The 26,103-nt window shown below is 49.1% G+C and overlaps 1 protein-coding gene across 8 annotated transcripts in view; it reads right to left on the reverse strand.

The window, feature by feature from the left end:
- Positions 1-1,128: 1,128 nt before the first annotated feature.
- Positions 1,129-26,103, reverse strand: part of ZNF76 (zinc finger protein 76) — a 35,677-nt gene continuing 10,702 nt past the window's right edge. For 6 of the 8 annotated variants that reach the window (XM_019660925.1, XM_019660920.1, XM_019660919.1 and 3 more), the window contains 13 exons: positions 15,514-15,682; positions 10,992-11,072; positions 10,805-10,882; positions 9,446-9,645; positions 7,283-7,399; positions 6,867-6,942; positions 6,205-6,330; positions 5,900-6,079; positions 4,853-5,086; positions 4,595-4,758; positions 3,746-3,910; positions 3,104-3,217; positions 1,129-1,984 (listed from right to left, as the gene is read on the reverse strand). In XM_019660925.1, coding sequence (XP_019516470.1) covers positions 1,925-1,984; positions 3,104-3,217; positions 3,746-3,910; positions 4,595-4,758; positions 4,853-5,086; positions 5,900-6,079; positions 6,205-6,330; positions 6,867-6,942; positions 7,283-7,399; positions 9,446-9,645; positions 10,805-10,882; positions 10,992-11,072; positions 15,514-15,586 — 1,668 coding nt within the window. In that variant the 5' untranslated portion in view covers positions 15,587-15,682 and the 3' untranslated portion in view covers positions 1,129-1,924. Of the gene's footprint in view, positions 1,985-3,103; positions 3,218-3,745; positions 3,911-4,594; positions 4,759-4,852; positions 5,087-5,899; positions 6,080-6,204; positions 6,331-6,866; positions 6,943-7,282; positions 7,400-9,445; positions 9,646-10,804; positions 10,883-10,991; positions 11,073-15,513; positions 15,731-26,103 lie in introns of all 8 variants that reach the window. The other 2 variants (XM_019660926.1, XM_019660922.1) reach the window with 1 other exon arrangement.

A 26,103-nucleotide genomic window follows, 5' to 3' on the forward strand; every position in this document is an offset into this window, starting at 1 on the left:
GAGGAACTGGGCCAGGGCACCTCTCCAGGTCAGGCGGACTTGGCACGTGATCGGCTGCCTCCCCATCCTCTGGGCTTTGGCTGTTAAAGGCTCATCTGAGGCCCTGGGGACTGTTTCCGAAGCACGCAGGGTGAGCCTCACGGTGAGGCAGCAGCAGGCTTGGGATTCAGGGCCGTCCACATCAGTGCTTCCATTGCTTTCGATCCAACCCCATCAGGGCTGGGGCACACCCCCACCAGGAATAGGGGTCATGGGTGTTGAAGGTAGGCGACTGAGACACCCCCTCCCTGGGGCCAGCCTCAACCCCCTCTGCTTCTAGGGACCCGGTGACAACAGTAAACAGCAGCTCGCTCGGCATCCCAGGAGAGGAGGCCTGGGCTGGGGGAGAGGGTTCCATTCACAGGTGGCAAGAGGCTTGGGCACACCCACCATTGTGGAGAGGACGAGGCCGCTCCAGTTCCTGCAATGTTCCCAGGTAGGAGGGGTCAAACCCAAAGATTCTTTCCATCAAGTCCCTCCCCCTGCATCTCTTCCTGTCCTCTGGGGCTGGGCTGGTCCCACCACACACTTTTCAGTGGTGTCCAGCTGTGGCTCTGGAATCCCACAGCATGGCCCCCCCCACACACACGTGGGCCCCCCCAGAGCTGGGTACCACAGCCAGGACTTCAGACAGGAGCAGGGGAGGCATCAGAGACCCTCAGTAACCTGGGCCAAAGCAACCTCGGCCCCACTCCAACGTGGGGCTTTGCCCACTTGGAGTAGCTGTGTACAGTATGTATATATGTGGGGAGTGGCTGGGTCTCAAGAGGCTCTATGTAACACAAGGTAAGGTGGAAAACAAGAGTTCCTCCAGCCTAACCATCCTGAGGCCTGAGATCCAACCAGAGCCTGGAAACAGTGGTCACACTGGTCCTGTTTGGCCATCCTGCACAGCTGTGGGTAGAAAGCCACTAGCAGCTCCTCAGGGCTTATCTTACACCTGGGCTTCCTCCCACGTGTCCCCCTGGTAGGGCAGTCCCACCACTTTAGCACTGAGGCTCAGTGGAGGATGTGCCAGGGATACAGAGCTAAGAGCCTGATTTGACCAGCCCTGCCACCAGGGCCCAAGAAAGAAGGGAGGGAGGGACCCAGGTGGAAACTTGGAACTTTTATTAAATACTCATTCACCCGTTTGCCATCACTGCCCAGAGCAGGAAAAAAATTATCAAAATGCAATTAAAAAAAATTAAACTCAATCCCCAGTATGTACAAGGCTACTACTCCTTGCCTCTCTGCCGCAGAGAGGCTGGGGAGCAGCTGGGGGTGGGGGGTGGGGCTGGGCACCCTTCCTCCAGCCACAGGCCCCTGAGCAATTCTGGCTGTGGTGGCAGGAAGTCCCTGCTGCCAAGTGGCCAGACATCTCGGCTGGCCCTCAGGGAGGTGGTTATTGCTGGGAGGGGCAGGGCCGGGCCTGCTCTGCCCCTACTGGGCTGAAGATGGGTCAGCTCTCTCCCCTGGTGGGCAGTGACCAGTCAGGGTGGAGGACCAGTCCCACAGCAGCCCCCATCACCACCTGAGAAGGGGAGTGGATTGAGGGTAGGAAGGAGGGAGGGGAGTGGGCGCCCTGCTGATTCTGAGAGGAGGACGCCTCAGTGCAGCCTGGTGCTCCAGCTCGTCCTCCTTAGCTCCTGAGGACGACACGTTCCCGATTCCAGCTTTCCAGCCCTCCGCTTGGGCAGGGCCCTGATTTCCTTCAGTTAGGCCGTCTTCCTGCTGCCTTCTCGCCCTGGAGACCTGTGTGGCCGTCTTCCCGTGTCAGCCACAGCCTGGGCCCTTGGAGATAAGGATGGCTGTGTGGCTCGGCACCCCCTCCAACGCGAATGGGACCCGGCCCTCTCCGGCGCAGCAGCAGCTCTGATTCTGTGGTCTCCAAGGTCACGGCCCCTTACTGCATGGCAGCGGTGGCCACATTGATGGCTTCCTCTAAGGTCTGCTGCTCCTCCAGCTGTGGAGAAGGCAGTGGAGAAAGGAGAGAATGAGACACTCCCTCTAGATTCTAGAGGAAGTAGTATGTGGCCTGTATTTTTTTCTCTTTTTTTAAAGATTTTATTGGGGAATTGGGGAAGGGGAACAGTGTTGGGGAATTGGGGAAGGGCAACAGCCAAGTTGTTGTCCTTCAATCTTAGTTGTGGAGGGCGCAGCTAACTCGGCTCCAAGTCCAGTCGCCACCCGGCTGCCCATCAGCAGCTCAGGGCTGCTCAGCTCAAGGTGCTGTGTTCAATTTTAGTTGCCAGTGGGTGTAGCCACCATCCCATGCGGGAGTCGAACCGACAACTTTGTTGTCTGGAGCACGTGCTCTCACCAGCTGAGCCATCCCACTACCTGTTGGCAGCTCAGTGGCAGCTCAGCTTGGCGCAGCTCACTGGCCCATGTGGGAATCGAACCGGTGAGCCTCATGTTGCTCAGAGCTCTTAACCAAATGAGCCACTCGGCTGGCCCCTGTGGCCTGCTTTTTTTTTTTTTTTTTTTTTAAGCTGAGCCATCCTGCCACCTGTTGGCAGCTCAGCTCGGGCTGGACTCAAACCACTGTTGCTCAGAGCTCAAACCCTTGAGCGAGCTCTTAACCAACTGAGCCACTCGGCCAGCCCTTGTGGCCTGCTTTTTTGAACCCACTCCATCTACTGAGCATTTAGTGGGGTGCCAATAAACAGGAAGTTCCCTGATAGGGTCCAATTAGGCTAGGTATGGCCAGGGAGCCACAGAATGGTCCAGGGTCCGAGAGTCAGGCTTGCTCACAGAAGGGAATGACTGTTGGAGAAGACATTAGTAATTAACTACTTCAGCCTCCTTATTTTCCTGAGGAAGAAATGGAGGTATGAAGAGACGAAGGGCTTAGACCACCAGGCAGACTGCCATTGAAGTCATTCTGAAGGCCAGAAGGGGCTTCACCACTCTACTGCAGTCAAGAAAGAGCCTGAGACAGATATGTGACTTTAGGGAGAAAGGGATTTGTCCTCCAAAATGAGCTCTTTTTGAGCCAAGTGCCCTTCTGTTCAATCTAATTTCCCTGCCCTCCTGGTTCCTTTCCCGGCCCGGGCCCTGGCTCCGCCCAGGCGGTACCCACCTGTACAGCGATGTGTGTTCCGTTGGCTGTGGCCAACAGCGCCACCTGCTGGTGATGAACGGATGCTACGCTCGTGTCATCGGCCACCACAGCCCCAGAGGTAATGATTGTGACCTGAAATGTACACGAATGAGGTTTTCCAGCTCACCTACATTACTCTCCCTCCCCCAGTCCAAATAAAAATCTCTCCAAGCAAGGTGATTCGAAACAACCCAGAAGGGAATGGATAAAACCATTTGGGTCAGATTTAGCAGCTTGGGGCCTCAGAGGCTAAGTGAGGTTGTGTCTTTCCTTAACGTATAGCCAACTGAATTCAGAGATTTTCACTCAGTACAGAGCTGTAAAAGGCCCCAGAGATAATTTAATCTCCTCACTTGAAAATGGACTGAAGTCCATGAGAAGTGACTTGCCTGTGGTAGCAAAACAAGGGTAGACTGAGATTGAGAAACTCTTCACCCCCAGTGAAATGCCTTTCAACAGAGTGGCTGACGGCCCAGAGGGGCTAGGAGAAGACCCTTTTTTTTGTAGGAAAACCTTGGTCCTCTTAGGAAAGCCTGACATTTTAGCCTACACTTTAATGTCTACCCCATGGAAAGGAAGGACAAGAGAACAAGAAACCCCAAGCAAACTGCCTGGTCATACTGGCTGCGTCTGGGTGCCATCGGCGCTGACCATGGTGACTGTATGTGTGCCCGATGTAGCAAGGTCATCGTCATGACCGGGGATAGTGAGAGTGGTGCTGCCATGCTGAGTCACCATACTGATGGCACTACCCAGGGCCTGCAGGTCTTCTGGGGACAGGCTGACCTGCCAACAGGAAGGAAGAAGATGAGCTGGGGGTGCAGTGGAGGGTCGTCTGAACGCCCCTAGGCAGGTGTGTCTGCTCTCAGACTAGGTTAGCTTATTGGTAAGCTAGAAGATTAGCTTCATGTCACAGGGGTGGAGGGGGCCAGGGACAAGCAAGTAAAACAGGTCTCAGGGTGCAGAGAGAGGCTACACTAGAATCCTGCTGACCACTCCTGTTTACCACCACTCTGCCTCAGGGCTGCTCCATGCAATTCAGCATCTCCACCTGGTTTCATCCTCATGTCAACTCCAAAAGGCACAGATGAACTTGACAGTGAGGGTTCTGACAATGGTCAGGTTATACTGCTGGCTCGAAAGCCCAGGCTTCCGGACCTCACACCAGTCTCTGGCCCCTATTGAGGACATCCTCAATGCCTCTCTTGAGGACATCCAAGTGGAACCTGTTAGGCTCCAGTAAAGAGGGAACCTACTAACTGCTCCAGAGGTCCCAGAGACTGAGCTGGAAGAGGAGAAGGGCTGGGCCACAAGATTTGGTATCCTCAGCCTCAGCTCCCTGAGATCCACAAGGCTAAAAAGAGGAACTGGGTGGAGGTGGGGCTGTCAGAACTGTGGGGTCCCCCAGAGAGAATGGGAGAGGGTACCAGCCAGAGTGGCCCACCCCATCCCTATTGCCAGAGCCTGTACCTGCTGGGCACCATCCTGAGTAATCAGAGCCACCTGGGGGGCCCCGTCCTCCTCAGTCACCATGGCCACTTGGGCTGGGATGTCATCACCCTCTTCTTTCACCTCCGAAAGGTAAGCAATGTGGGGTTGTTTGGGTGGCGGGCTGTCCTTGGCTGCAGAGGCGGCTGGGAGAGGAGAGCCCAGGCTGACACCTGCCACCAGATGGCCACGCGGAGGCCTGGTTTGTCCCCACTCTCACCTCCTGCCCATGCTCCTCACCCTCGAGCTGCTGTTGCTCGTAAAGGGCCTGCTCGCTCTCCTCCGTGGCCTCCAGCTCGCCGTGGGCGCTACGCTTGTGCATGGCCAGGGTGGAGGTCTGCCGGTAGGTCTTGCCACAGGTGCTGCAGGTGTAGGGCTTGCAGTGTGTGTGCACCACGTGGTGCTTATACAGGCTCGAGTACTCGGTGAAGCGCTTCCCACAGCCTGGCACCGTGCAAACGTATGGCTTCTCCCCTGGGGACACTGGGCTGTGAGGGGGGTGGGAACTGGGGCTGGCAAGGGGGAAACTAAGGGGACAGGGGTGGGGGGCAGGGCTGGTGAGAAAGAGCCAGGGGGGAGAGGGACTAAGACCTGGAACTCTGAATCGACAGAGTTGGGAGAGACGGCCAGTGGGGCGCAGAGGGGGCATGAGTGTGGAGCACTGAGCCCAGAAACAGGTGCAGAGCAAATGGGGAGACAAGGCAACGCTGGGGCTTGGTGGGGGAGGCACTGGGGGCTTGTAAGACTGAGGGTCTCAAACAGAAGAGGCAGGAGATAGAGGGGGACGATGATGTGTCAGGTGTGATGGGAGAGTGAGAGGACGCGTGGCTGAGAGAGGAGGCAGAAGGCTGGAAGGGGACGTAACGCTGGGGAGAGGGAGGCTGCACAGGGGTCAAGTGGTCAGTGGATGAGGTGAGAAGCTGAAGGGGACATTTCACTCTGCTTTTCCCCCACCCTGCCTGACCCTGGCCTTTTCCTGGGAGCTCGGCTGAAGAGGGAGATTCCAGAGTAAGTGTAGAGAGGCGGCAGGAAGCCCCAGAAGGCTGGCAATACCTGTCAGACCGAACCTAACTGGAAACGGGGGAACTGTGCATTGCAAGTGAAACAGTGGTTCTGAGGGTACGGCTGGAACCACAGAGCTCCCTGGCCCCGCCCATGGACCAGCCTGGAAAGGCCAGCAGAGAACGGCTCTGGGCTGGGAGTCAGGGACGTGTCTCAGGTCAGAAGCCTACGGTGGAGGGGGCTGGGGCCTCAGAGGGGGTGGTCCTCGCATGCCAGCTGGCCCACCTGTGTGGATGCGCACGTGATTCTTGTAGTTGGTGGCGCTGGTGAAGCCACGGCCACAGTGGGGCTCAGGGCAGGTGTAGGGCCGCTCGCCTGTGTGGGTGCGCACATGTACCTTGCGGATATTAGACGTGGTGAAGGAGCGGCCACAGCCCTCGAAGGGGCACCGGAACGGGCGTTCACCTGTGGAGACGGGTATGGGAGGATGGGGTGTGGCTAAGCAAGGGGAGTCATGTCGGAGCAGGAAGCAGGGATGGCCTCTTGCAGATCCAAGTCTGAACGGGCAAGGAGGGCAGGGCACCACCTACCAGTGTGGGTCCGGACATGCTTCTGCAGGTCTCCTGAGGTCTTGAAGGCCTTGCTGCACAGCTCCTCTGGGCATTTGTATGGCTTCTCGCCGGTGTGGGTGCGCACATGGCTCTTCAGCCCATATCCTGTCCGCAGGGCGGGGTGGAGTGAGAAGAGCACTCGGCGGGGCCACATCGTCCACCTTCACCTCTTCCTAATGCAGAGGCTCTCCCTTAAGGGGTCCTCTGTGTGGCTCTACCCCATTCCTTCCCCGGGCAGGTGAGAGGGGCTGGAAGAGCCCACTCTGCCCTCCTCCCCGCTCCAGGGGCAGCTGGGGCCCATCCAGAGCATGAGTGCGAGAGGGAACCTAGAGAACCCATGGCTGGAGGGCCTCGATTCGGAGGGCAAGTGAGGCCCTGATGTGTGATAGCCCCCACAGCTTCCTGGTATCAGAGCTGACACAAAGGGCAGGGTCTCTCTGCCAGTGCCCCAGGCTCTTTCTGCGGGCCTGTACCACGCTCCACTCGCTTTTGTAACAGCTTCCTCCAGAGACAAGCCAGGTACTCTGCCAGGAGTTTCTCCAGGAAGGCAGCCTGGGGTTGGGTTCCCTAGAGGGAGATCCCAAAGCTAATCTAGAACACTCTGCCCTCAACTAGGAGCATTCCACCTTCAGGTACATTACCTGTGGCAAATGCCTTTCCGCAGCTAGGGAAGTCACACCGGTATGGACGGTCACCCGTATGAGCTCTTTCATGCACCTGTGAAGACAAACCATCACGTAATTCAGAGGGACAAGGACGCGAATGGGCTCCTCAATTCTCTTTAGGGACCAGAGTATCAGCATTGGCCACCTCCTTTATTTTGCCTTCTTTTTGGCTAAGAGGCCACCTCCTCCAGGGAGCCTTCCCTGGTTCTCTTCCTTCCTGCACTCTTCATGTGTGTCACAGTGCCCTGTGCTGACATTTCTGCATACTCATCTCTTCCTGCAGTAGGCAATGAGCAACTTGAGGGCAGGGACCCCCAGTCCAAGTGGACAGGTGGAATTATAGGCTGGTGGGGGAAGATGGAAAGGCAGGCAGCTGTCTGCGGCAACCTTACCTTTAGGTGATGAGCAGTGGTGTAGAGACGCCCGCAGCCCTTGTAGCCGCAGCGGAATGCTCTGTCCCCAACCTGCTGGCCTTTGCCGTTTTGGGATGCCTGGCTGTCGTGCAGAACCTGAAGGAAAAATCTTAGGGTCCCTATCTGTATTCTCCTGAATGAAGAGACGAAACAGGTGGGACACAGGGTCCACCTGTGGCAGCTTCAGGCCCAACAAGCAGGGTTAAACTGCCAGGGGGAGAAGGGCGCCCTGGGTGACAGATCCAGATAGACAGGGAACAGACACTCGGGCACAGTGCAGAAGAAACAGGGCTGGCATGTGGACTTACTACCCATCTCTCATGCGTACAGGGAGGACTAAATGTCATGGAGCGGACAGCTATGGAAGAAAGGGCATCTCCTAGACAGCTAGGTAAGGTGAGAGGGGTGGTCTAAATGGTCACAGTGGAGCCAGCAACCCCACTTGTGACCACATACACCTACGGCTACAGCTCTGGGCACCTCTCTCCTCTGATGGAGAAGGTCCCGTCCTCCCTGTGGGAAAATGGTGCTCAGAGGGGCATTAACAAGGGACTTGCTGTGGGATGAGCTCACCTAGGTTCACCAGAGGAAGGTGGCCACAACCAGCAAACTGCCCAAGGGCCCAAGGCAGGGGCCTGCAGGTTCCTCCCAGAGTCTCAGCTCAAAGCACAGCGCCCAGCTAACTGGCAAGTCCTCCCCTGCCATCTCTCCTGGGGACACCGCTAGAGCCACCCGCTTCACCCCAGCCTCTGGCTGCAGAGCGCCCTTCCTGCTCTTCTGCTTTCCTGGGGAGGGTCCTGCTCAGACTGTCCCTTAGTCTTTGTTTCTGTGGACAGTCTGACCTTCCCAGGAGCTCCTGCAACAGAACTCCGGAAGTCATGCAAGGACCAAGGGGCAAGGTCTGTCCAGTCAGTTCCAGGTCAGGGGTCAAGCAGCCAACAAAGTTTCGTGGACACTTAAGTAGCTGGTGGTTGGCGGGGGAGGGTCACAGGTGGCCAGGCCTGCTCAGTGAGCTAACACACTCAGGAGTTTGGATTTTATTTGCATGTCTCACTAGCTCTTGACGGTAATCGAGGGAATCAAGGAACTTCCAGGTTGGAAGTGACCTGTGAGATCATCTAGTCCCATCTCATTGTATTAGAGAGGAACGCGCTGAGGCCTGGGAGGGGAGAGACTGCCCAAGGTCAGGCTAGGTAGAGGCAGAGCCAGCACAGATCTCAGGGCTCATGATTTAAAGCCCAGTTGTCTTTCCAGCTGTATCAAGTCACAAATTCGGCTTCTAAGGCACACCTCAGGGAACAGGGGCGGGGGTGGGCACAGCCCAAAGCAGCCTGCTATAAAGTTTTGTGCTTTATTTTGAAAAGACATAAGGATTTCTTCTTCTCCTCTGTGATGCCGCCACACTAGTTTTATTATAAAAACAACTCCCCCCAGTCTTTGGGGAGAACTAGTGCTCCAGGAACTCTCCACACCCGCCCTGAGGCTCTGTAGTTCATCCCAGAGGGAGCACAGCGGCTTGGAAAGCTCACAGGTCTCTGTACCCGTCTCCCCAGTGGGCAGGGCCATGGTTCCAGCAGAGAAAGCTTGGACTGACTGACATTTGAAGAGCTGGGATCCTTTTCCCTTGTGGCTGAGCTACTGTGTGGGCCCCGTGTTCCCTGGATCCCAGCTGCTCTGTTGCATCTGCCCTCGTCACTACTGAGGTCATTTCCCCAAATGACTACATGAGTCGCAGAGAATAAATAAATACAAGAGCATCTGACCTCAGTGGACTGGAAAACTAATAAAAGTCACTGGGAAGAACTTTCTCAGACAGAAAAGAGGATAATTACAACAGCCAAAGTGAAGCCAGGCCCAAATCCCCAAATTCCCACCATAGGACGTCAGTGTTTCTTACAGCCGCCTTCCCTCTGCAGGCAGCATAAACAAGGGTGAGTGTAAGCAGCTGCTGGCACCCCGGCTAGGCTGTGATGCACGCCCTGGACAATGACGTGTCAAGAATGAGCTGGGAAGCCAGGGTACAGGGGCAGAGGGAGTAGCCCAGGCCATGCCCGAGCATGGGGCAGTCTTGTCCTTTAAAGAAGTGGCAGTTTTGACAGGGCCAAGGGAGCTGGCGGGCAGTGTCAGGCTCTGTGAGCTCACCTTGCTGGCATACTGCTCCAGGGCCACCACAGTGTCTGCGCTGAAGCCCTCATCGTCCTCTGTGGCCAGGTCCTCCAAGCCCACCTGTGTGTGCACGGCCAGAATGGTGCTATCTGATGGCACGGCCACGGGGTGGTGAATGTAGGCAGTGGAGCCGTCTTCCAGCTGGACGGCCTCCAAGGCGCTGGGGTTATAGCCCTCTGTAGGGAACACAAGGTGAGCCCAAATGCTGCATGAGGGCACGATGCAGCTGAGGGCCCTGGCTTTATGGTAACGAGAGGTACATATGCCAAGAGGGGTTTCAGAATCAGGTTCGTCCTGGTCCCTCTCCTTGGTCATCCCTCTGGCTGGCCCTCCTGGGGCTGCATCTCGTAAGGAGGAGGTCTCCTACGAGACACTGCATGGGAACTCACAAGCCCCTTGAGGACCGGAGGAAACCCTCATTATCTTGGCCTAGATGGCCTCCTAAATGGTGGAGCCTTACCCCCTCTACTTCCTTCCAGGCAGCACAGCATCTGGATGGATCTTTGCAAGACACAAATGTGATCATGTTACCTGGTCTCAGGATAAAGACCAAGAAACCCCCTTCTCCTGACACTCATGCCCCGAGCGCTCTGGCCCCGGCTTCTATTTGGCTTCACCTTGCCCGGCTCTGCCCTCATCCCTGGTAATCTATCCCCCAGTGGTTTCTGGAACGTGTCGTTCTTTCTTCCCCCGTCTCTGGGCCCACACAAGCTGTTCCTTCTGTCTGGAGTACTGAACTTGTCCTGTCCTCCCTGTTCCCCTAGCTGAGGCCACTTCATTCTTCAGCTCTCAGCTGAAGCGTCACTCCTTGAGACGCCCTCCCTGAGCCTGACCCGTTTGCGACGATCAGCTCATGAGCGACGATTCGCTTCACTTCTATTTCCCCCACCAGACTCTGGGAGAGCAGGGGCTGTGTCTGACTTTGTTCTCTCTTGTATGCTCCACATCAATGCCTGGCACACACAAATAGTCGCTTAAGAAACTACTTGTAGAGGGAATAAACTGTTATTCTTCAGTACCTTAGGAGCTTTATTCTTAAATGTCAGTAAGTTCTTACCCCTGGTCTTGGATGATATCCTTAGGTTCTATTTCAAGCCCTAAGACTTTGGTTGTGCTGAAGCCAAAGCCGCCATCAACACCCATGCAACTGGGGGTAGAAATAGCTGCTCCTGTGGTACGTACCAGGGAAGATAGGCCAGGCTGCTAATCCGGGTGAGCTTGGCGACCACAGCTTCTGTGTCTATGACCAACTCCCAGGGTATGCCACTCCACACCCCAATCTCTGCCCATCCTGTCTCCCTTCATTCCCGCCACTCATGACGACTGTGACCCCACCTTTGGGTGCGTGGTGTATGTAGGCCATGCTGCCATCCTCCAACTGCACAGGCTGTCCATCCTCAAAGGAAAGAGGTTCTGTAACGAGAGCAATGCCAGCCTTTCTCTGGAGCTTGGTGCCAGGGAGGGGTCCCTCGGGGGACTGCCTGGCTTCCCTCCATAAAGCAGGTGTCTTGCATGCCCTCACCTTTCTGCACCATCACTTGGTGAATGTACGCAGTGGTTCCGTCCTCAAGCTGGATCACTTGCCCTTCAAGCAGCTTCTCTCCTGTGGAGGTGGAAATGGAGAGAAGTGGGCCAGACCCAGAGAAGCAGAGGCCTGTCAAGGCTCAGGGGTCATGTCTGCGCGCCTAAACTAAGTGCGGGTCATTCTCCATTTTACCTCGCTCCCTGCCTCCCTAGGCCTGGGCCTCGGGGGTGGGGGGTGGGGGTGGGGATGAAGACATCCTGCCATGAGGAGCCCTACAGCTCCCAACAGATCCCCTTCCTGTCACCCACAGGAGGAGAAATTCATGTGTATTATTTTACCCATGCCCAGCAAAGTGGGGACTTTCAGCTTAACAGTAAGTTGCTGAGACTGACCTAAATGGTTGCTTTGAAACCTGGGAAGGCCTCAATGGGTCAAAATTCAGATATGGCTCAAACTAAATCAAATACATTCCCTTGCCTTCCACTGTGACAGAAGCCAAGACCTAGAGCCTCTGATAAGGCAGCATAGCTTAGTGGTTAGAAACAGTGGGCTCTGGAACCAGTCTAGGCCTCCTGGCTTTGAATTTCAGCTCTGCTTCTTACTAGCTGTGTGAGCTTGGGCAGCTTTTTAACCTCTCTGTGCCTCAGCTTCCTTCTCTTAAAATGAGGATTAAAAATTGGGTCTTCCTTATTGGGCTGCTATATTAATGAATATAAAACAGTCAGAACAATGCCCAGCATGTGGTCAGCCCTTTTCTCGTAATAAGCCCAATCTGCGTATTACAAAAAACAAAGTAATACAACAAGGAGCAATGTGAACGTGACTACTATGCTATTACATGTCCATCTAGGTCTTGTTCCACTGTCACTGGTCAGTAATGTTTCCTTCATTCATCAATGACATTTTCATTTCAGTTTTCTAATAAAAAACTGACTCACTTAAGGCAACAAAATAATCTCTCTAAAAATTAACAAGACATTAGAGTTCCTACGATATTATTCTTCCTTTATCTCAGATCCTTACTGGAAAGCCCTTCTAAGAGCAAAAGGCTCTTACATTTAGAATTAGAATTAGATAGGTCCCTCGCTGTGTCCACTGAGTTTGAGAGGAGAGAATGAGGAAAGGAAGTGAGAAAAGGAAGAAGAAAAGGGAGACTGAAGAGTTGATGACAAGTGGTTTATTTATTCCTTTCCTTACAAATTTCAGGTTTAGGAATTTGGGCTCTCATGATGTGGGTCAAGTATCAGGCAGTTACTTCTGGCCCAGGTCTCTGATGATGTTTCTCCCTCAGAGGAATTCCCAAACTTGTCCCCAAGCTGGGTCTTCTTAGGTCAGTAATTAACAGTCCTACAACCCAGCCGAAGGCAGGTAAAGTGGCGACAGAGGGAAGATGTAGGAGAGAAAGGCCGTTGACACGAGGGGAGTGGGACTCACTCTCTTCCCTGCCCCCAGTGAGCTGTAGGCTACTCTGCATGTTAACACGTTATCTGTCCTGGCAGCGGCACCCGTATGTGGGGGTTCTGGAAGCATCAGCAGAGCTTCTGCTAGCAGAGTGGATATTGTTTCAAGGCAGAAAACACAATGTGTAGAAGGATTATTTGAGAAAATTAAAAAAAAAAAAAGTAGAGCCATCATGTACTTTTATTTACACTTCTGTATTTCCAATACAATCTTTGATTTTTAAAGTAAATCTATATTGACCACACTACATATACAGAGTGCCAAGAAAATGTATAACACTTTAAGAAAGGAAAAACTGTAATAATATATACCAATAACAAAAGATGAATACAAGTCACGTTTGACTTCTGCAATTACAAGAGGTGCTCTTGCAATTACAAGAGGAACAGTGGTTCCCCCATCAGCGTCCAGACACTTCTGAGGACGGCGAACTACTGCTTGGGCAACGTTGACCAAAGTGTCCACCTGTATACATTTTTTTGGCACCCCTGGTATTTTACAAATACACATTTAACCTATGTAATTTACATTTTAATTTAAAATACATTTTGAAATGTGTAATATGGCTAAGAAAAAATTTTACCCTAGAATTTCCTCTAATAACCAGAATGTACCCTCGAATTTTCTCCAATAGTCACAGACACAATGAGGAGGAAGGAGACCAGCTGACTAACACGGCCCCTGTGCCCCATTAGAGATGGGACCATACGCTCCTGTTAGTCTGGACAGTCCCTGGGCATTTGTCCATAGCGCACTCTTCCACTCTCAAAAGTGTCAGGTTTAGGGCTGGCCGAGTGGCTCAGTTAGTTAAGAGCTGGCTTAAGAGCGCGAGCTCTGAGCAACATGGCCGCTGGTTCGATTCCCACATGGGCCAGCGACGCTGCACCCTATCTGAGCTGTCGCTGAGCTGCCAACAGGTGGCCGGATGGCTCAGCTGGTGTAACAACAAGATTGCCTGTTCGATGGTGGGGTACACCCACCCGCAACTAAGACTGAACTCGGCACCTTGAGTTGAGCTGCCGCCCAGATGGCTCAGGGAATAGAGCGTGTGCTCTTAACAAGGCTGCTGGTTCAACTCCCACATGGGATGGTGGCTACGCCCACCTGCAACTAAGATTGAACTTGGCACCTTGAGCTTAGAGGCCACGAGCTGTCAACAGGAAGCCGATAGTGACTGGCGGCCTGCACAACTAAGACTGAAGAACAACTTGGCTGGTCCCCTTCCCCAATTCCCCAACACTGTTCCCCTCCTCCAATTCCCCAATAAAATCTTTAAAAAACAGTGTAGGGTTTGAATGGCATGTTTTATGCTTACCAATTATAGATAAATCTCATAAAATTTTAGGGCTTCCTGCTGGCTCAGCGGGGCCCAGACAAAGCTGCCTGCTGAAAAAGGAAAGTGCCTTGGTCAAGAGCTTCCAAGGAGCTCATCAGAGAGAGAGAGAGATGCTTTCTGGACAGTGCAGTTTGGCATCCTGAGGGCCGGCTGTACCCTCAGCAGTGTGAAATCTGTTATGTGTGTGTGCGTGTGCGCACGTGCAAGCACACTGCAGCACTGTGGAGGAGGCACAGAACAGAGCCAGGAAGAGTGATGAGAGAAAGATATAAAGGGAGTGGGGGTGGGGCGGGGAGGCAGAGACCCAGATAGAAGAAGGAAAGACATAAGAAAAGAGTGTGGTTTTCTCAGGCCAAGTGTGGCCACTTGCTTTTTCTTATTAATTCAACCATTAATTCGTAGCAGAAGATGCAGCATGGGAAATGACTGGGTCCACGGAGTAAACACAGCCCTATCTACAGAGTTCCTAAGTCCTTCCATCCTACCGAAACTGCCGCCAAGGGGGAATGTGTGTGATGGGAAGTCTGCAAACAGAGGGTTTCGGGCTTCAAAAGTATTCTACAAGTTTCATTCTCAAGGAAACTAAGCCAGCCAGACCCACACATCTTAGCAAGAAACCTCTGACAAGAAACCTTTCCAGAAGGCACCCCCCTGACCCCCCGCACTATGGGAAGAGCTTACTGATGAGATTAAGGGGCCTCTTTGTCGTCATCAGGAAGCAGACAATTTAAAATGAAATCAACAAATTATCAGTAAACTTGGGAACTGAAATATATTTTCACAATGTGTTGAAATGGGAGGGAGCAATGTTGTAGTGACAATGCAGTCATGAGGATGACAGCGCTCATGGAGTCAAGAAACAGCAAAATAAAGAGTAAGGTGAGGGACTGTGTGACCAGTGCTGTCCCAGGAAGACACGTGTGCCATCTGGCAAGCCTGAGAACGCGAGAGGAACAGCCTTGGTGAAGGTTAAGTGTCCCTGGCCCTCCGCCCTGCCCTGCAGCCAACACTGTGTTCTAATGCCACACCCATCTTGATTTTAAGTTCCTAGAGAATCGGGTAAATCTGAATTTCAGGTGTATAATGAATTTTTTTTTTAGTACTTGGTGTTATTATTTTAATATTTTTTGCATTTCATCCCATGTTTATACATGTCTATCCCATGCAGTTTTTGGGACATAGTTATACTACAAAATTATTCATTGTTTATCTGCAATTTAAATTGAATTGTGTGCCATGTATTTTTATTTCTGGTAACCCTAGTGGGCCTAAGGGACAATCTTGGGTGCCCCTCTCTGAACCTAGAAGAGGATCCTGTACATGGCAGGTGCTCAGTAGATAGTTTGAATGCTTAAACTTGCTCGAATTAAGATGAACTGTTCTGGAAAGCACTGAGAAACTGGACAGGGAGTATCTGAAAAGCAGGAAGTCATAACCAGCACTAAGTTCATCTATCCCAGAAATATTTATGAACCACTCACTACATGTAAGGAACTCTGCCTCTCAGAGGTCTCGGCTCCTACAACGGGGCTAGTCTGATTTTCCAGCCTGCCCAGATGGCATTTTATCTTGAAGAGTTAGTTCCCTTTTCATCAATGACCTCCAGAGAAGTTGTGGCGAGTAGGTGGGAAGGCAGGGCTGGGGTGAGACTCTTGGAAGGGGACACTCCTCTCCAGAGTCTGGGGGACAGGGCAGGATCCTGAGGTCCCCAGAAATACTCACCTTTGACAGCTTGCTGGACATAGGCCGTCGTCCCATCACTGAGGGTCACCGTCTGCAGCCCCAAGCTCTCCATGACAAAGTGCAGCTCGTGCTTTCAGACATGAAGTTGGCTTCTGGCCAGCACTGAGAGCCGCAGCTGAGGTCAGAGATTTCCTTCTGGGTCACAAATCTGAGAAAATGGACAGTTTCACATTATGAGTCGCACAGCTTCCTCCTGCTGCAAAGACACACAGGGAAAGAGTGAATGAGGGCAGACAAGAAGAAAAAGGACAAATTTTTCAAAGTAGAAAACTGTGTTGGTTTTTATGAAGAGGGTTCAAAATATACACATTTAAGAATTCTAAAATTCGGGTGTAAAAGAGAAGCCTGCCAACCAAATGGATTGTAAATTAAGATTTTATTGATCAAAACCCACTTTTAAACCCACTCGTTCCCCTTAGAAAGGAGCACCGCTGAAGGCAGGCAGCCAAGCTGGTTCTCTCTGCCCATTTCGACATCTCTCTTGCTCAGATCCATTCATCCACTGGCCTTGCTGACCATCCTCTGTGAACAGCCCACAGGAATCACAAATGGAACAAGTCCCCAACAGAACTCACAACCCCCCCACCCCCAGAACTGCTCCACTTCCACTATCCCCTATCTCAGGGATGGCACCCCCAGTCACCCAGAATCGTGGGGTCACCCTTGAGTCCTCCTTTTCCCTCAGACATCTAAGTATACCACTATTCTACACCACACACAGAAATTAATCCAGAATAGAATAAAGACTTGACTGTGTGACCTGAAACATTAAACTCCTACAAGAAAACTCAGGCAGTAAGCTCCTTGACATCAGTCTTGGCAATGATTTTTTGAATTTGATACCAAAAGCAAAAACAAACAAGTGAGACTACCGTACACTAAAAAGCTTCTGCACAGTAAAGGAATCTATCAACAAAATGAAAAGGCGTCCTACTGAATGGGAGAAAAAATTGCAAATAATATGTGATAAGGGGTTAATATCCAAAATATATAAAGAACTCATACAATTCAATAGCAAAAAAAGCAAACAATATGATTAAAAATGGGCAGAGGATCTGAACAGACATTTTTCCAAAGAAGACATACAGACAGCCAACAGGTACATGAAACGATGCTCAGCATCACCAGTCATCAGGGAAATGCAAATCAGAACCACAATGAGGTATCATCTCCTATCTGTTAGAATGGCTATCATCAAAAAGACAAGAAATAACAACCGTTGGCAAGAACATGGAGAAAAGGGAACCCTGGTACACTGTTGGTGGAAATGTAAGTTGGTGCAGCTACTATGGAAAACAGTTTGGAGGTTCCGCAAAAACTAAAAATAGAATTATCATATGATCCAGCAATTCCACTTGTGGGTTTTTATCCAAAGAAAATGAAAACACTAACTTGAAAAGATATATATCCATCCTCACGTTCCTTGCAGCATTATTTACAATAGCCAAGATACGGAAATAACCTAAGTGTCTATCGACAGAAGACAGGATCAAGAAAATATGGAATAGGGCCGGCCAAGTGGCGCGATGGTTAAGAACTCGCTTGGGATGCCAGAGGGCCCCGGTTCGGATCCCACATATGAGGGCCAGTGACACTGCCCTCCACAGCTAAGATGCTGAACAACAGCTCAACCTGGAGCTGGGCTGCCATGAGTCACCGGCGACGGCGTAGGCTGCAGCCCCTTTGGCAGTGGGTTGCCATGGGCTACCGTGTGTAGCCAGCAGCCAGCGTGAGCGGCCAGCAGCCGCAGTGAGCAGCCGTCCAGAAGCCGGCGACTGATCTGCCTCACCAGGGAAGAGCGCAATGACGGTGCCAACTTGGGCCAGTGAAGCAACATCCTCCACAACTAGACTGAAGAACAAAAATGACAGCAACTTGTATGTTCCCCTTCCCCCAGTTCCCCAGCACTGTTCCCATCCCCCCAATTCCCCAATAAAAATCTTAAAAAAAGAAAAGAAAAAAAAAAGAAAAAGAAAATATGGAATATATATTACAATGGAATATTATTCAGCCATAGGAAAGAATGAAATCTTGCCATTTGTGACAACATGGATGGACCTTGAGGGCATTATTCTAAATGAATTAAGACAGAGAAAGATAAATAGCGTATGATCTCACTTGTATGTGGAATCTAGGGGAAAAAAGAAAAACAAAAAACAAAAAAACCAAGCTCATAGATACAGAGAACAGACTGGTGATTGGTAGAGGATGGGGGCTGGGTATGGGCAAAATGGGTAAAGGAAGTCAAAATGTACAATCTCCAGTTACAAAATAAATGAGCTTTGAGGATGTAATGTACAGCATGGTGACAATAGTTAATAATACCATACTGCGTATCTGAAAGTTCCCATCACCAGAAAAAAAAATCTGTAACTATGTGTGGTGACAGATGTTAACTAGACTTATCATGGTGTTCATTTTGTAATATATATAAATATCAAATCATTATTGTTGTACACCTGAAACTAATGTAATATTGTATGTTAATTATACCTCAATTAAAAAAAAAAGTCTAGGGGGTGACCGGTTAGCTCAGTTGGTTAGAGCGTAGTGTTGATAACACCATGGCGGTTCGATCCCTGCGTGGGTCACGATAAGCAGTGCCCTCCTTAAAAGAGTCAGTATGCCATTGTAGCATGATAGCAATGTGTAACCAATGACCATGGCTGTTCCCCAATAAAAAATAAAAAGGTACCTATTTCAGGTGAGTATCACCAACCACTCACATCTTGACTACTTAAGAGTCTCCTAACATTATGTCCTCAAATAAACTCTTGCCTGTTTCCTGTTCACTTTGCAATATTGTGTCAGGGTGACTTAAAAAAAAAGTACAAACCTACATCTCCCACTTCTTTGGTTAAAACTCTTCAGTGGCTTCCTACACCCTTAGGATCCACCTTGTAGGCAAGGCTGGGGCCCCTCCTAAGTCCCTGTAGCCCCAGAACTCCCTCTTCCTAGCGCTCACACCCCTGGATCACCTACCTCAGTACCTACCACCACTTCTGCAACATCTGTTGCCTACGCAGGACTCTGGGCTGCAGTCTGATTTCTGGTTCATTGGGGGCTCTCCACAAACGGAGCATGCAGGGAAACACTGGAGTGTCCTGCTCACAGGACTTCCTCAGTTGTGAAGCCTCTGCTCTAGGTTCTGCAGGTAAGATGCTCTCTGCCACCATCCAAAGAATTCTACTGGACTTGGACCGGCCACTTAATCCTCACTACCTGCCCGCTGATCTTTTTGATCAGTGCTGCCCAAACCATTTTCATGTCAGGGCGCCCAGAGAAAAGGGTATTTGTACGCCACACTGTGGATGTTGTTGTCTGATGCCAGAAGCAACACCAGCTGGGGCTCTGGCAACCCCAAAGGCTGAGCGGATCAATAGCTTACGGTAACTCTAGCCCATGTGTGACACACTGGCTGGGATGCGCTACCCTAGACTTGGAATCTCTGCTAGAATCATTCATTCATTCTGCCCATAAACACTTACTGAATAGGCTAAGCTCCGGGATAGGGATACCACTACCACTAGGAGTGAGCCCTGCTGTAGAGCTAACTGTGTACTAGGCATTTTACACACAGTGATTCATTTAATCCTCACAACAATCCTATAATGAAATACTATTATTATCTTCATTTCACAGTTGAGGAAATTGAAGCCCACGACACTAAGCAACCTGCTTAGCTGCCCGTTAAGGTTGCACAGCTAATAAGCAGGAGAGGATTTGAACCCAGGCCATCTGGCTCCAGGGTGTGCCCTTAAGTACTCTACGATGCTGCCTAGTAGAGGTTTTTCGCTGGGGTTTATGAACCCTGCAGCCACCTGAAAACAGTGTGAGCTGGAGCCTTTTTCTGAAGAGTGGGGGAGTCCAAGACTGTCATCGGAGTCTTACAGGGATTAAAAGCACTAGTCTAGGTAGGAATCCTGACATCTGACCCATCTTCTCTGGTCTACTAGGACCCAGGCAGTGACCCGAACCTGGCCCCAGGCCCTGGCAACGCCCACATGGTCCCAGTCTCATAAAAGCTCTGGTCCTGGCCTCTCTTAGTCTGCTCCGTGACCCTCAACTTTCATTCTCTTTATCACAGAGAGAAATTCTTTTGGTAACTTGTTTTTGTGTAATATAATAGCATTGTGTCAGAAATACGGGAACACGTGAGATACTGAGATCTGAAAACAAAGCCGACTGTAGGATAAAAGGAATTCCAAAACGGCCTCAAATCTTTTTGGCTGAGCCCTATGGCTGCTGCAGCAATGGCTGGTTTAATTTAGCTTATCTGTACTCTACTGGGACTTTCTGAGGAAAATGCATGGTGTCGTTAAGAACACAGGCTCTGGACTCACACAGCCTGGGTTCTAATCCAGGCTCTACCTCTCTGAAGCTGTGTACTCTTGGGCAAGTAACTGAACCTCTCTGGGCCTCAGGTGCCACTTCTAAAAAATGGAGATAACAGTGACCCCTTCTTCTTAGGTTTCTATATGGATTAAGTGAGGTCACGTATGTCAGTATTTAGCACAGTGCTGCTGGCACATAGGAAGTATTCTAGAAACAGGCTCTGAGGAGCAGGGGATGGAAGAGGAGCCTAAAGGGAAATGCTTTTGAGGCAATGGGTACTTCTAAAACATAGCCAAGAGTAGTGGCAACAGCCCTGGACTAGAAGTCTGCAGAAGTGGCTTCTAATCTCGATTCTACCTCCTGTGACAGCCACCTAACCTATAAAATGAAGCATGACCCAAAAACCCTTTCCATTTCTCATGCTAATTATGTTTATCACATATATAGCCCTTAATATGTGCAAGCCACTGTTCAAAGCACTTTACCTATATTAATCTTTTAATCTTAAAAATAATCCTATGAGGAAGTAGGCACATTATCCCCATTTTACAGATGAGGTGACTGAGGTTTAGAGGTGGAGTAATTTGTCCAAGTTCTCATAGCTAGTAAGTGTTGAAGCCACAATTCAAAGCCAGGCGGGCTGGCCCTGTACCTCTCAATATCTAGTGTATTTCTTCCTTTTGCTAATTCACTATGACACAATGTCAGCACTCAAACCACTCGAATATTGGTTGTTTAACATTCATCTCAACCACTGCAACTTAAACCCAGTCCTTTTTAAGCTGACCACAATGGAAAGAGGGAATAGCTGGTAGCCACATTTCCTAAAATAAAATGCTTCTTAGACTCAAAGAAAACAAATCTCCACTCCTTTACACGGTCTCATGTCCAGGCTAAATACTCAATTTCCCTCCTTAAGTCTCACACACAAACCTTTAAAACAGTCCACCCTCGGTCTCTAACCTCTCCTGATCTCTGAAGCTGCCTTCCAACAGAGCCTGACTGCGGGCGGTGCTTCGTGGCTGCCTGGCATGTACAAGTGTCTGATTGCCACTTTTCTCCCTTTCTTTCATCAAATGATGGTTTTCTCTGAATCTTCCTGTGCCATACTAAACTAACAACAGTGAAACTGGCAGAGCCAGAGAGAGGCTTGTCACTGCCTCAGGATGGCTGTTTGAGCAGTTCCTGCCTGCACTTGACATTTTAGATCCCTAACTCCCGCGGCCCTCTGAGAAAGGGAGGAGGGGGAGCAGGGGCAGCTGCACTGTGTTCTCCACGGAGGGTATAAGGTTTACCAGCTTCCCAATGACCTGAGCTGGGTACAGGAGACAGACCGGCGGGGGTGGGGTGGATAAGAGCCCTGACAAAAGGGAGGGAGGAAAAGGGACCTCTCCTGACTAGCAGCAAGTCCAGTTCCCGTTTGTTGCATTTTTAAATGAATTTAATCTTCTGTTAGCTCTGATGCAGGAAATAGCCCTATGGCTTCAAAATACACAAATGTGTTTCCTAATGTAAAAACATAACACAGTTACTGGAGGGAGGTAACATTTAGAAAAACTTTTCAGATACTTTGGATCTTTAGGCCTCTCTAAGACACAAGATGTGCTTAAACTGCCTCCTCAAACCAGAAAAATTAGGGATATAAAAGCCGGGAAACTAAAGAGTAGCCATGTAGTTGTGTTTCTCACTTTGTCACGGTTCAGATCTAATCTGATCCACACCTAAGCCGGGCTTCTCCTGGACTACAGGCACCTGTTCACTATTCCATCATTTTCTGCCAAACAGAACTCCCTGGACATTTGGAAGAAGGCTTTCTGTTCTGTCTCAGCCAGCCTGGAGGGCAACCGTATTTAGAAGTAAAAACAAAACAAAACAAAGCAAAGCAAAACATTTGCTTGGAAAGAGAAGAATGTTCAACTTTGGAAGAAAATATGACTTAATTTTCACTCAGAAAATTTCTCATTTGGAAATATAGAAAACTACTCAGTGGACAAAGTGACATTAGGATGGGAGGGATGAAGGCTAAGAGAGTCAAGTGGCAAATCAGAACCAGATTTGGAAGAGCTGTAATAAAAATGATTCAGTATTTGTTATTATAGAAAAATACTTCATTGTACACACAAAAACCCTAATGAGACAGGCTTGGTTCTCTGGGTTTCTAAATGCTAAAGAGAAAACAGGAAATTAGTAACAGAAACTTGCATTAACATAACACACATTTAAAACATCAGCTAAACATCTCTTTCCAAGAGGCACACTGATGTTAAAAGCAAATTACTTTTCAGTACAGTTCTGATTTGGCTACTTCAATTTTTTACATTTACATTAGTCACAGAAAAAGGAGTAATTAAGTGACATGAATTATTTTCAATTTCAAAAGGGCAGTGAAAATTCAGACCCCTTTACTGCAGAACAGAATTCATTTAAACTGAAACAGGTAACTTAAAATTTAAATTTTCAGCCATTTGTTTAAGTGAATTTTAATACCTTACTTTGTAAACACCCAATCATGGCTGACTTTCACATCCATCTTTGCCCATGAAAAGAAAAGTCTAGAATAAAGGCATTTTGGAAGGATTATCTTAAGGATTTGCTTCACAACAACAAGCAAATTAGTACAGATACGATGAAGTTACATCTGAACTGTTTCTAGAATTCAGCTTGGGGTTGCCACGGGCTTAAGAAAGGCTATTTGAAAATGAAACATTCCATCAGCATCAGGAGGGACTGGACATCACAGTTATTTAGAAACATCACCCTGGGACAAAAGGACTAAATTAAAGTCATCAACATAAACAATATCCAGATCTCAACCAGGAAGAGAAAGTTTTGAAGCAAAAAAAAAAGAAATCAGGGCCAGCCGAGCGGCGCGATGGTTAAGAACTGGCTTGGGACGCCAGAGGACCCCGGTTCGGATCCCACATATGAGGGCCAGTGACACTGCCCTCTACAGCTAAGATGCTGAACAACAGCTCAACCTGGAGCTGGGCTGCCATGGGTCGCCGGCAACGGCGTAGGCTGCAGCCCCTGTGGCAGTGGGTTGCCATGGGCTACCGTATGTAGCCAGCAGCCAGCGTGAGCGGCCAGCAGCCGCAGTGAGCGGCCGTCCAGAAGCCGGTGACTGATCTGCCTCGCCCGGGAAGAGCGCAATGATGGTGCCAACTTGGGTCAGTGAAGCAACGTCCTCCACAACTAGACTGAAGAACAAAAGGACAGCAACTTGTCTGTTCCCCTTCCCCCAATTCCCCAGCACTGTTCCCATCCCCCCAATTCCCCAATAAAAATCTTAAAAAAAAAAAACATAAAAAAAAAAAGAAATCAAGTCAAAAGAAGAGCTGGTTTTAGAATAAAAAAACATTAGGGGAAAATGTTAAAGAAAATAAGATGATATTAAAAACGCATGTTACTGGGCTGGCCGAATGGCTCAGATGGTTAAGAGTGCAAGCTCTAAGCAACAGGGTCACTGGTTCGATTCCCACATGGGCCAGTGAGCTGCACTCGAGCTGAGCTGCCGCTGAGCTGCCAACAGGTGGCAGGATGACTCAGCTGGTGAGAGCACGTGCTCCTAACAATAAAGTTGCCGGTTTGCCTCCCACATGGGATGGTGGGCTACACCCACCTGCAACTAAGATTGAACACGGCACCTTGAGCTGAGCGGCTGCGAGTTGCCAACAGGCGGCTGGATGGTGACTGGACTTGGAGATAACCCTGCTGCGCCCTCCACAACTAAGACTGAAGGACAACAACTTAGCTGTTCCCCTTCCCCAATTCCTCAACACTGTTGTTCCCCTTCTCCAATTCCCCAATAAGATCGTTAAAAAACCAAGCAAATAAAAAGTTACTAAACTACACACCTAAAAATGGTTAAGATGGTAAATTTTATGTTCTTTGTATTTTGCCACGATTAAAAAAAAATGGGTTGGGGGGTGACCAGTTAGCTCAGTTGGTTGGAGCGTAGTGCTGATAACACTAAGGTTGCTGGTTTGATCCCCGCATGGGCCACTGAGTTGCGCCCTCCCTTAAAGAGTCAACTATGCCATTGTAGCATGAAAGCAATGTGTAACCAATGACCATGGCTGTTCCCCAATAACATTTAAAAAAAAAAAAAAGGGTGAAAAAATACATGCAGACACATACATGCCTCTAAGAACAGTATCAAATTTCCATTGGACAAATAAGGCTACAATATGAATTCAAAACAAAAAAAACCCAAAACCAAATAAACAATACAAAAAAAAGGTTCATTTTCATTAGTAATTAAAGAACAAGAAAAAAGAATCATGATAATATTATACTTATCAAAAAAACAAAAATCAAAGTATTAACATCCAATAGAAAGTGAGATACAACTAACTACACACCTATCAGAATAGCCAAGATCCAAAACACTGACAATACCAAATGCTGGCAAGTATGTGGAGGAACAGGAACTCTCATTCATTGCTGGCAGGAATGCCAAATGGTACAGCAAAATGGTACTCTGGAAGACAGTTTGGCAGTTTCTTACAAAATTCAACATACTCTTATGAAATGATCCAATAATCCTGTGCCTAGGTATTTACCCAAACGAGCTGAAAACTTATGTTTGCAGAAGCTTTAATTCATAATTGCCAAAAATAGGAAGCAATCAAGATGACCTTCAATAAACAAACTGTGGTACATCTATACAATGGAATATTATTCAGCAATAAAAAAGAAATGAGTTATTAAGTCATCAGAAGACATGGAGGAACCTTAAATTCATTTTGCTAAGAAGCCAATCTGAAAAGGCTACACATATAGTATGAGTTCAACCATATGATATCCTGGAAAAGGCAAAACTATAGAGACCGTAAAAAGATCAGTGGTTGCCAAGGGTGCAGGGGGAGGGGAGAGGGGATGAATAGGTGGAACAGGGCATTTTTAGGGCAGTGAAGTTATTCTGTATGATACTGTAATAGTGGATACCTGACATAAGGCATTTGTCAAAACCCAGAGAATGTACAACATGAAGAGTGAACCAAAATGTGAACTATGGACTTTAGTTAATAATGCATCAATATGGGTTCACAACTGTAGCAAATATACCACACCAATGCCAGATGTTAATACAGGTATACTGCGTTTTATTGCACTTCGCAGATATTGCATTTTTTACAAATTGAAGGTTTGTGGCAACTTCCTGAGGGAACATTAACATGAGTTTGGAAGAAGCTGATTCCAACATCCTGGATGACTAAGGGGTTCAAGACTTCAGTGGATGTAACTGCAGATGTGGTGGAAATGGCAAGAGAACTAGAATTAGAAGTAGAGCCTGAAGATGTGATTGAATTGCTGCAATCTCATGACAGAATTTTAAAGGGTGACAAGTTACTTCTTATGGATGAGTAAAGAAAATGGTTTCTTGAGATGGAGAAGAGGCTGTGAAGATCGTTGAAATGACAACAAAGGATTTAGAATATTACATAAACTTAGCTGATAAAACAGCAGCAGGGTTGGAGAGGACTGACTCCAATTCTGAAAGTTCTCCTGTGGGTAAAATGCTATCAAACAGCATCACATGCTTAGAAAAATGATTCATGAAAGGAGGAGTCCATCGATGCAGCAAACTTCACTGTTGTCTTATTTTAAGAAGCTGCCACAGTCACCCCACCCACCTTCAGCAACCACCACCCTGATCAGTCAGCAGCCATCAACATTGAGGCAAGACCCTCCACCGGCAAAAAGATGATGACTTGCCAAAGGCTCAGATAATAATTAGCATTTTTTAGCAGTAAAGGTTATAGAACTGTTTTTTTTTTTAAGACAGTTGCACATTTAATTGCACATTTAATAGACTACAGTATAAACATAACTTTCACATGCTCAAGGAAACCAAAAAATTTGTGACTCACTTTATTGGGGTGGTCTGGAACCAAGGCTGAAATATTTCTGAGGTATGCATGTAATAGGGGGAAAATGGGAACAGGATGTGGAGGTAAGTATATGGGAACACTCTACTTTGTTCAATTTTTCTGTGAACCTAAAACTGCTCTAAGACATAAAGCCTATTAATAATAATGATAAAAAAAAAATCTCGGGCTGGCCGAGTGACGCGTTGGTTAAGAGATAGCTGGGGACGCCAGCTCTGAGCAGCAGGGCCCCGGTTCGGATCCCACATGGGGGCCAGTGACACTGCCCTCTACAGCTAAGATGGTGAACAACAGCTTGACCTGGAGCTGGGCTGCCGTGAGTCGCCGGTGATAGCGTAGGCTG

Source organism: Hipposideros armiger, unplaced genomic scaffold, assembly GCF_001890085.2.
Source record: "Hipposideros armiger isolate ML-2016 unplaced genomic scaffold, ASM189008v1 scaffold_331, whole genome shotgun sequence".
Taxonomy (NCBI): Eukaryota; Metazoa; Chordata; class Mammalia; order Chiroptera; family Hipposideridae; genus Hipposideros; species Hipposideros armiger.